Below are 11,182 nucleotides of genomic sequence, written 5' to 3'. Positions count from 1 at the left end.
CTGGTTTCCTAGTGTTTGTTTGGTTACTTTAATTCTTTAATTTTTGTTGTTTGGTTGGTGTTTTTTTAATTTTTATATTGTTTCTGTTGTTGTTTTAGATTCTGGGCACCAGGTGGTGCCCCTTGAGTGGGGGTACTGTTATGACTGGTTGTTTACGTGATGTATCCTTGCTCTGCAGTTGCTATGCTCCTTTTATGCTTTGTCCTTTATAATGTCATATAGAACTGAAGTCTTACAGTTTAAAAGTTTGTGTTACACGTTGTCAGTACATCAAACCTTATCTGAGTGAGGATGCAAACTCTCTTCCAGTCATGATCTATTGTTACCTTGTATTTTTGTTGATAAAGACTTTTACTCTGCAACAAACGTGTCATATCTGCATATGGATTCAAATCCCGATCCTCACGTGACATATTGTTTAAACTGACTAAACAGTAATAGACCTTTTGGTTCCCAGCCCGCCTCTTCAGAAGTGATTACTTTGAGGCAGCAGTTTTCGCTGGACAACTATTTACTACATTCATTTGATATATCCTGCTCACTAACAGGTTCTGCTGGATTCATTATTTTTATCTTATAATTTTTTTTTTTATTATTTAAGATTTGCCCCCAAAAACGAAACTTTGCAGGGAATATCTGTCTGCGCACCCCCAAACACAAGTTGTTTTTTTGTATTCAGTTACAGTCAGCAGTAGTCACTTGCAATCTGCCACCCAAATGTACCATCCATCCATCTATCCATTATCCAATCCGCTCCTCCTCACAAGGGTCGCGGGCATGCTGGAGCCTATTCCAGCTGTCTTCAGGCAGTAGGCGGGATACAACCTAAACTGGTTTCCAGCCAATTGCAGGGCACACAGAGACAGAAAAACATTCACACTCACAATCACAGTTGGGGGCAATTTAGAGTGTCCAATTAACCTACCATGCATGTTTTTGGAATGTGGGAGGAAACTGGAACACCCGGAGAAAACCCACGCAGGCACGGGGAGAACATGCAAACTCCACACAGGAAGGCTGGGGCTGGATTTGAACCCACAACCTCTGCACTGTGAAGTGTACGTGCTAACCAGTCGACCACCGTGCCACCCCCCAAATGTACACTTGCCCCTATTGTTTACAAATATTATAAAAGGTCAATAGTTTAGCCACAACATCAAGCACCTCTGGATACATCCGCGGCAGCCATGTTAGAAGTCAACATGTTTTGTTCCAGGCCTTATTGAGTGTTTGAATAGAAAAAATTGATAGCCAATGTGAAAAAAAGGGTTACTTAAATGCGCAGCGTTTGGCTGTAACAATACAGGTGGAAGTGACAAAGTCTCATTTCACCATTCACCTGTACCAATTTGGAATCATGTTGAGAAGACTGAACATTTGTCAAAGCAATAATGTTTTTTATGAAACAGCAGCGCTGATCCTACTATGTGCAGATAAGCAGTCCAAACATCCATGTTTGTTAGGAATACTTCGTTTAAGGTAAGCTTTTACGGAAGCGTATTGCTGCCACACCAGAAAAAAAAAACACAAATCATGTAAAAACTTGATACTTATCATTTAAGTATGTGAAAGTTATCATGTAATGACATGAAAATTATCAGGTAATAACATGTAATAATGTGAAAATTATCATGTAAAAACATGAAAAATATGTAAAACCGTGAAAATTGTCATGTTGAAACAACACAGAATGGATAACGTGGCTCATTTAAACGATATGATTATGTGTTATTTCATGCTTGGGTTGAGACATGGCGAGATTTTAGTGTTATTAAGAACAGTGGATGGAATTGTAATAAGTATGCGTACTCTCAGACGGAACTTAAAGCGTATGAGACTGTACAGGAGGGAAGAATCAGTCGGACGGCTGGAGGTAGCGTCATTTCTCCTGAACAGCTGGAGGGGCACCAAAGGCCCCATGGCTACAAGCTACACCATCTCCACTGCATCCAGGCTGGCTATGTTGTGACCCAGAATACAGTGAGACAGCTCTTAAAGTTTTTAGACCCCGCGGTGTCGAGCAAAGGCGGAGAAATAGCTTGATCCGACGCGTATATATGTTAACCCTGGGCCTAATTTAATGTGGCATGTTCTATGATAAACTAAAGCCATTCGGTGTATGCATCAATGGAGCGATTGACGGCTTTTCAAGGCTCATGATTTGGCCCCATGCCCATTCAACAAACAGCAACCCACAGATCATCACTGGTTATTTTATATCAAGTTGAGAAGAGGATGGGGACACCTGCCAGAATTCGCGCAGATTTGGGCATAGAAAATATCGCCGTGGGAGAGGTGCAGAGGTTCCTGCACTGGGCTACGGATCGCCACTTCAGTAACTGCTTCATTTTGGGGTCCAGTAATCACAATCAACGGATTGAAAGCCGGTGGGCATTTTTGAGAAGGCATCATGCTCAATTCTGGATGAACCGTCTCCAGGAACTCAAAGACGAAGCCCCTTTCACACCGCAGGAACTAATTCGGGAACTTCCGTATCTACCCTGGTAGTTTGCGTCATAGCCCCTTTTCCACCAACAAGCCCAGAAACATTTCGTTCCTGGTAATATAAGTTCCTGGTAACACAAGTTCCTGTGGCCCAGGGGGTTTGCATTTCCACACCAACTCATAGTTCTTGGTGAATTATGCAAATGAGATGGATGACAGATCAGTGGGAGGTGCTACTTCCCTACTCATTACTGACACCCTACATCAAAATCAAATTGCAGGTAGAGAATAATTGTCGTTTAAAGCTACCATATTATTACTCTAAGTATAATATTGGTAAACTTTTAAGATATACAATGAATATTCAAATGTGTCAACAGGAAAATCAGAGGGAAAGTATTGTTGCTTAATGCTTATGTAAACATATCTTTTTATTCACCCTTTATCTCGGTAAGGCAGTGATTTATATATATATATATAATGAATGTTTTTCCCTAATACACATAATAGCTGAACCTATTTGTAGCATATATAATGGTATGTATTTGCTTTTATTTTGCCATGTTTTAATTTGCTGTCTGTAGCCTGGTCAGCATTGCAAATACCATACCTGGATAAGTAAAAGTTAAATAAATGAAATAAATACATGGCTTCATTGACAGCTCTTAGGGAGTTTTTAATTACAGCAGCGTGAAGTAAGTTTTGGAGAAAAAAAAATTATACATTGTAACTTTTTATTTGTGAAGATTAAAAGACAAAATAAACACAGCCAGAAGCCGGGCTGAATTTTCTAGTCTTGCACCCGGACCAACTAGGCATCGTTCGCAACTTGGAAAAGTGTCTGGCTTGCCACACGTAATTTTCTGCCACTGCGTACTCCTAGCTTGCGATTTCCATTTCTGTGATTGAATCCAAGGTCCCATCCCCTACGCAGCAGTTTCCTATTGATGATGATAAAAATGCATATCTAATAACGGAATTGTCCTACAAGTAACTAAGTGAAACATCTAACTGACACGGGCAAACGCTAGATGAGGGTTGCTTCTTGGTAGCCTGATGGATCACACTTTTCCCTGCATTGGAAACGTCTTCAGCATGTGCAATAGCTGCAATTCAAAAACGTGCAGAAAAATGTCATAGTTTAGTATTAGTGAATATAAGTCAGTGATTTATGCAGACATTTGCATTTTATGTTCAACAGTTGTTTTTTAAAAAATTTATTCAAGTGCAGTTTTTTATTTAATGTGCAATATTTTATTTTTTTCATGAGTACTGTACCTGAGTTTATAAAGGTGGAAGCTATGTTGAGAAGGCAGAGCCTTACCTTTGGCATCAGACTGTTATTGCTATAAGTAACTAAAGAATGCTTCTGATAATTGCTGCTACAGGTGACAAACTAAATAAAGCCACAAAGTATTTCTGTGAGTAGAACAGGCATTTTACCTTCATGCCTCAGAAACAGCAGCGCAGCACATCCAGGATCCAGGAAGAGTTGATTGGGCTCATTTTCCGCTGACATTTTGACATACAAAAGCAAAATTAGTAACAGTAAATAATTTAAGTGCCCTACAAGTTATTGTAAAATAAAATTTACCAGGACTGACGATGCTTGAGTCGCAGGAGACGCTGCACTTCTGTGTAGCAGATGATGATGGCTCATAATTTCTTCACTTGAAACTGCCTCAAAATGTCCACCCAGAACAGCTGTAAATCAAAAATACATGCCCAAAAAAGGTCAGAGTTCACTATTAGATTATATGGGCCTGCAATTTAAGCCTTACGTTTGCATTTTGTTTTTAACAGTTGTCTTTTTAACATTTATTTGAGGTGGAAGTTATTCAAAATGCAATGCTTCATTATTTAGGTAAATTTGTTCCCTGTATGTAAACGCAATGTTTTATTAGTAAACTGAATATTACAGTGGCTTCCAAAATGAATCTACTTTCTGTAAATACAGTAAATCCACTATCCTGTTTTATGAATACTTCAGTGGTGAGACTTTGAACAGTTAACCATTTTCAGTGCACATGCACTCACATAATTTGTGTTTCTGATGGAAATTACTACAACAGGTAGCTAAATGACAATATTCCAAGTATTCCTGAGTATTTCGTGTTTACCTTCGTCAGTAGCGCCAAAGCAGAATTGCTCTGGTGTCCAAGAACGCAACCCATGGCATCTAGTTTGCTCACTCGACGGTCATTTCCACTCCGGCTGTTGTGATCCGTGAGCATTTTATTCATCTTGTTTTACCTTTACATCTTCCACTTGTTTTGCCGTACGAACAGTTTAAAGTCATCTTGCTCGGCAGTAATAAGCTGGTGCATACTGGTCGCTCCTTGTCGCCAAATCAAAGTTGGGTTGGATGTCTTTGTCCGCCGAAAATGCTCAGAAGAGCCTGCACATATTCGTCCATCTAGATATTCATTCACTTTTCCTTAACTTTTGAAATATTGGACGAGCGAGCACAGCGATGGCACATGAGTTAGCAGTTACTGGAGCTAAAGGCTAATGGTGTCGTGAACAACTTACCCCCAAGTTCGACCGACCAATCGGCGTTCGTCAGCGCAGCCCGCCCCTGGGAAGAGTTCCTGGTGGGCCATAATGGCCCTGGTCGCTTGCAGGGCCGAAATGGCCCCAGGAATGGCCCCGGGCCAATCCATTACCCTGGTCAATTTTTCAGGTGGAAACTAAAGGCGGAACCACTTTACCAGGGTAAAGTGAACGGTTCCCCCAAAGGATCCTGCGGTGGGCTTGGAACGTACTGTTTCAGCAGTTACGTTCCAAATTGGACAGCGTGCTGTAGGTCGAAAAACTGGGGCCATTCCGCATCCAAATAAATGTGCATGTCTACTCATTTCCACTTCAGTCTCTGTAAATATCCTGACTGGTGTTTAATGCCTCGCCGGTCCTAACCATGATCAGCAAAGAAGCAGTTCCGGCAAATATCTATGTAGCTCTGATCACTTCCACATTTTCTCATTATCATATAAATCATCCACGGAGAGGTTAATCCTTTTGATATGTTGAAGTGGGCATTAATAGGGATGTCCACATAAATTTTGGTGCCAATTGATCACCATTTTTGGATGTTATAAATCAATGAAAGTACAATGATTTCCAATGGAGAGTTTGTAATCGGTCCCTTGAATGACTCCGACCGAACATGGATAGAACGGTAGGGGGCACGGCCATTCCCCTCATTAATAAGAGGCGTTATTCATAGAGTCACTTATTTCCTAATTTCTCATCCCGACCCAAGTATCCTTTTAAATTCTGTCCCTAAGTATATGCAGCTATTTGAGTGTTAGAATTATCTGTTCATGGTTTTAACACAGTAATCATCAAGGCTTACCCAAACAGTGACATCAATGTTTTTGGACAAGTCCTCATTCCAACAAAAGGAGCAGAATCTTCATGTTTTTAAAAAAATAAAAGTCAAATTTAAATTACTGTTAAATTTCTCTAAAGTGTTAAACTCAACACATGATCAGGTATCATGATCCATTCAGGATTTCTTATGCCATTTCGCTTCTCAAACTTTGTGTGGCTTCTTTTGAAGAGCCAATGTGTATTTCTTTTGGTGGATGTGGGAAATCCATCATGGAAAACTTAGTCATCTATTCAGTGGGAAAATAACATAATGCAATGTTTCATGATTATTCATTACCACATCTTTGGTTAGTCATAAAGAGGTCTTGAAAGCTTTGTAAAAAAAACTGTAGAATAATGAAGTCGTGTTTTTCAATACTATGATAAAAAAAAAACCTCATCATCTATGTGTGATATGATTTCAGACACATACAACAATGACATTATTGAGCAGTAATAACAACCAAAATTTCAGAAAAATACATTAAGGGTTTGTTTTTCACAAAATAAGAGTTGTAGTATAAGGAAGTAGTCCCCATCATTATGTGATGTGATTTTGGAGGCCTAAGTATGTACACCCATGAAGTTATTGAGCAGTAATAACAAAGAAAAATTCAGAAAATGACATGAAATTCTATTTTCATAAAATAAGAGTTGTAGCAGAAGCAGGTAGTGCCAATCAATATATGTGATTTTGGATACCTAATTATGTACACCCATGAAGTTATTGAGCAGTAATGACAATTTATTTTAAATCTGAAAATTACATGAAATTGTATTTTCATAATATAAGAGTTTTAGTATAAGCAGGTAGTCCCCATCAATATGTGATTTAATTTTGGAGGTCTAATTCTGTACTATCATGAGGTTATTAAACAGTATTTAACAAAAAATCTTTCCAAAAAATGCAGAAAATTGTATTTTCATAATATAAGAGTTGCAGTATAAGCAGGAAGTCCCCATCGATGTGTGATGTGAGTTTTGAGACCAAATGATTAACACTCATGAAGTTATTGAGTATTGATACAAACTCCCCCTTTAAAATCTGTTTTTTGGGGTGGCGCGGGTTTTTTTCAAAATGAGGGTTGTACTGTAGCCAGCTGATGATCTTCTATTTGTGTAATTAAAGGAGAAACACGACAATGAAAGATGATGACGTTTTTATTTGAAGTACTGTAGTTTGTTTTCTTGTCGGCGATTAATATTTGTTGACGGTCCCTGGGCACTGCCTCCGCATCAGCCTTCATAAGAAACAACGGCATATTCTTCGCTTCGATGACACTTTAGCTGTTGTGCTAAAAATCAACTCATATCAGCTTGTAGATCGTTGGCTACATCACCGTGGTTAGAGAGAAGCATTGTTAGTGTTTTAATCATGCTTCGTTAATTTATTTCGTTATTGGACCGACAACTTCGAATGTGCCAATCTGTTGCTAACTTTACGGGACTAGGGTGCAGTCGCTCTACTTGTTTTTTTTTCTCTTTTTCTTTTTGCAAACTTTATTGTAAACTGCATATGATACAAAATTTGTAAATAAGGAACAATTTTAGTAAATAGCACAAATACAGGAAACAGAACAATCAGTCAAATAACATTCTGTATATACAGAGAAATAACCAACAAGAAATAATAATAATAATAATAATAATAATAATAATAATAATAATAATAATAATAGTAATAATAATAATAATAATGGAATTAAAAGAAAAAAAAAGATAGAAAAAAGGTTATGCTTTGACATGCTAGGGACATAAAAGTTTACACAAACACATTTAACTTGATGCAAATCTCCATTGTTTTCAGAGCCTCAGTCGCTCTACTTGTTTCCGTCAAAGCTTGGGTTGCCATTACGTCACGGTCACGCGAATCAATCTTTATCCCAACTGGATAGCAAGCGAGTGACGTGGGAGTGAAATGACGAACAGAGAAAGGCAATGAAACAACAACAATGATATTCCGACCCGGGAAGGACACATTAAATACACGCGCAGCTGTAGACAGCATGCGCCTGAGCACAGAGCAATTTTGCTCACTCGTGTGTTCTCAGCAATGCGTGTGCACACGCCCTCGAAATGTGGGTGGTTACTGAGATCGCAATAGCAGTTATTCTCTGCCTGTGAGCAAATGATTGACATTCTCCACTGGGCAGGCACTGCACACTGCACTGACAAAATAAGTAAGGTAGGCTGGCGTCCATGCAGCAAGGTTTTCCGCATAATTTACTTTGTACTTATTTCTACATTTAGCCAGCGCGTGTGTATGTACTTTTCTTGTTACATTGCGCTTGCTGTCCTTGCGCTGTATTTCGTATTTTTTTGTCGGTCGGTATTCGTCAAGGAAGAGAGCTTTCTAATGAGTCAGGCTGCAGGCCATGTAACTCCACACAGGGCCGTAGGAATTGGCTGCGTCTATATGACGTCATCAGGATGCCCCTCCCCCTTTCCAAACAGACATGCACAGTGCATACACAAACCATCTCCTCCCTCGCTCGCTTTCTCTCTTCTCTTCCTTTGCCCTCCTCTAAGCATCCTCTGCTGAATGTGTTGGTTAGCGTCACCGCAGAAGCAGCAGCATCTATGGATTAAAGCCCCTTGCTCTTATCTGCAGCGAGTCCGACCCGACTAGACCCCCACCTCCACCTCTTCTCTCTCTATCTCGCTCTTTGTATCTCTCTGCCTCTCTCCCTCCCTGGCTAGTTGACAGGCGACTGCTGGGGGTGTTATAGGCTCACTGTTAGCCAGGGCGTTAGCCATACACACACGGCCGATCTGCTGTCCATCAATTCCGACGAAGTAACTGGGCTTTCTTCTCTTCTCCACATCTCTCGCTTTCGATTCAGACTCCTTGGAGCTAGAGGAATGCAAATCTGCAACCATGATGGAAGGTAAGTCTATTTTTTTTCCAAACATGCTGCGCTCGTTCCTGATGCGATTCAGTTTAATCCTCCTCCATGTCCTTGTACTGCACGGCTTCTGCTGGCAAGTGAATGCTGAGGAGGTTCAAATGTCATAAACTGTCATGCTATTTTGAGTGCATACATTCCAGTGACTCGAATGCTGTTCCCAGGGAAAAAAAGCCACAGACAATGTATCAAATAGGCATAATGGTGACACTAATTGGACCGTGTATACCTTTTGTTTAGTTGAGTGTGTCTTTGTACACAACAGCCCCCCCTACCCTCTTTCCTACTTCCCTTCGTAAAGGATTATTTGAAGGTATTGTGCAGGGGGGCTTATGTGCCCAGCTGGCTCTCTTGTTTAAAATCTCTGTCTACATATAGTCTTTGCTCTTCTCCATGTTTGGATTGAGCTATAGTTGATGTTTGAAGCACAGTGAAGACAGTAAAAAAATGAAAGATAGATTTAGAATCCTCGATGACATCATTAGGTGGAAGGCCGCACTTGGCACTCAAGTACCTCCAGTCATGATCTGTTCCAGTTACATTACCAATTACATTAGTTCTTAATTGTGTTTTATTTTGAATAATTAACATTGGCTTAATGTGCCTGTGATTGGCTGTCGACCGGTATAGGGTCTGATGGCCTCTTGCCTGAAGTCAGATGGGAAAGGCTCCAGCATACACACGACCCTTGACAGGATAAGCGACACCGTGGATGGATGGATGTTGAATGTGCTAGTTTTGTTTTCAGTTTTAGATCTACAGGACGTTTCATTGAAATGTGGCTGTGGTGTTTATGAAGCCTAATTAGTGTTGTGTCTTCACATCATATTGGTGTTTGTATTGCACACAAAATATTTTATGAACTGATTCCTTTTTTTGTCAATTTAATTTTCCAACATTATTATTTTTCTTCCACAGTGCTGAGTCTGTAAAGTGCAAGGAAAGAATGAAATGTTGACAAAAAATTACTAATTCAGTGAGTGTTTAGTAATCAAACTATAAATACTAAATCAATGCATGTAGTTACACAAAGACATTCATTTGTGTTGTGACATGTACTCATTGTATAAAGCCCATTTTCAACATAATGAAGTGCCAATTCACTGGGTGATAAATGACACACCTTGCCGACATTCCACATTGCCTAAAGCAGACAGCACACTTGTCTGGGAGTCAGAGTGAGACTCTGACACCACAAAGTCCTGTAAAATACAGAGACAGAGTGACATGCAGATTTGTTAAGGCTTGAGTGAGATGGCTCAGGAACTCTGAAATAATGCATCCATCCATTTTCTAGCACGGAGTACATCTGGTACATTGGTCTGTAGACGACCATTGTCTCTCAACTGGAATACCTGGAGAAAACCCGCACAAGTATGAGGGTAACGGGGAAACTCCATTTGGGAAGACTGGAAACAAGATTCAGACTCACCTCACAACTTTGAGGCAGACGTGCTAAACAAATGCTCCATGATGCTACTGAAATGCACTTCAATCTAATTAGTTTAATGTAATAGATAGGCAAATGTTTAATTTTTAATACAACAACACAACTGACACAATATTAAAGTCTGATTAAGAATAGGGTTGCCCTTCTCCTGCTCCTGTCCTATCGCTGACCAGATGTTTCACAAGCCAGCCCAAGTGTTGGACAGCAGCATTTGTAGAGAAAAAAGAGTCGACAGTCTACTCCTATTTGCATGGCTAGCTCAGGCTTAGCATGGCCTGTGTGATTGCAGGATTATAGTCAAGTGTTAAAATTGGAAGGTAATCCCTGTTAGCTTTGCTTTTTAAAGCTTCCTGCCATGGCTTGTATGGGTAATACATGAGGTTGAAGACATCTAATGATGACTTAATGTTAGTTTCAAAGCACGTAAGCAAGTGTTGAATAACTATTGTCATTGCCTGGCATGGCAACCTCTTTCCAACTCAAGTTCTCAACAAAATATTTAGTGAATACAGAGATGATGTGTAAATATACATTTCTACAAGCACCAGAACAGTCCAAAAAATTGTACTTTTCAATGTACACTGCAAAGTGTCAGACCTAAAGGCCCATAGGTACTTGTCGCTAAAAACTTGTCCAACTAAACTTTAAACTTGAATAAACCCTTAATGATGCTGCAGAATAGAGTTCAAGAAGGCCATCCTGTATATTATGAGAGCCTCAACTTAAAGGGACACTTGGATAAGTGCCAGTGTAAAAGTAAAATGTTATGTAAAAATGACATCAGTACTAAAATGCTCCGTGAGGCATCCGACTCCACAGCCGAGTGTGGCCGCATTTGAACGCACCATTTCGACTGTTACGTTCCATTGGACGGCGTGTGATAATACTAAACTGTGATAATAAATGTGTACGTCCACTCATTCCCACTTCAGTCCCTGTAAATATCCTGACTGGTGTTAAATGCCTCGCCCGTCCTAACTGCAATCAGCAAAGAAGCAGTGTTTTTTTT

The 11,182-nt window shown here is 39.8% G+C and overlaps 1 protein-coding gene and 1 long non-coding RNA gene across 12 annotated transcripts in view; one reads left to right on the top strand and one right to left on the bottom strand.

The window, feature by feature from the left end:
• Positions 1-3,885: 3,885 nt before the first annotated feature.
• On the bottom strand, positions 3,886-6,001 carry LOC147138061 (uncharacterized). Its single transcript, XR_015089056.1, has 3 exons — positions 4,566-6,001; positions 4,040-4,149; positions 3,886-3,957 (listed from the first exon to the last, which is right to left on the bottom strand). It is a non-coding gene; the product is annotated as an uncharacterized LOC147138061 (long non-coding RNA).
• Positions 6,002-7,756: 1,755 nt separating this feature from the next.
• sgip1a (SH3GL interacting endocytic adaptor 1a) overlaps positions 7,757-11,182 on the top strand; it is an 87,197-nt gene continuing 83,771 nt past the window's right edge. For 5 of the 11 annotated variants that reach the window (XM_086046452.1, XM_086046453.1, XM_086046455.1 and 2 more), the window contains exons 1-2: positions 7,758-7,997; positions 8,661-8,705. In XM_086046452.1, the coding sequence (XP_085902578.1) occupies positions 7,946-7,997; positions 8,661-8,705 (97 nt within the window). In that variant the 5' untranslated portion in view covers positions 7,758-7,945. Of the gene's footprint in view, positions 8,003-8,278; positions 8,706-11,182 lie in introns of those variants that run through there. The other 6 variants (XM_086046456.1, XM_086046451.1, XM_086046457.1 and 3 more) reach the window with 5 other exon arrangements.

Source organism: Filicampus tigris, chromosome 12, assembly GCF_054856515.1.
Source record: "Filicampus tigris isolate MCC_2025a chromosome 12, RoL_Ftig_1.0, whole genome shotgun sequence".
In the NCBI taxonomy this organism is placed as follows: Eukaryota; Metazoa; Chordata; class Actinopteri; order Syngnathiformes; family Syngnathidae; genus Filicampus; species Filicampus tigris.
Note: the sequence above shows the minus strand (reverse complement) of the source record. Positions and strands in the feature narration are given on the sequence as shown.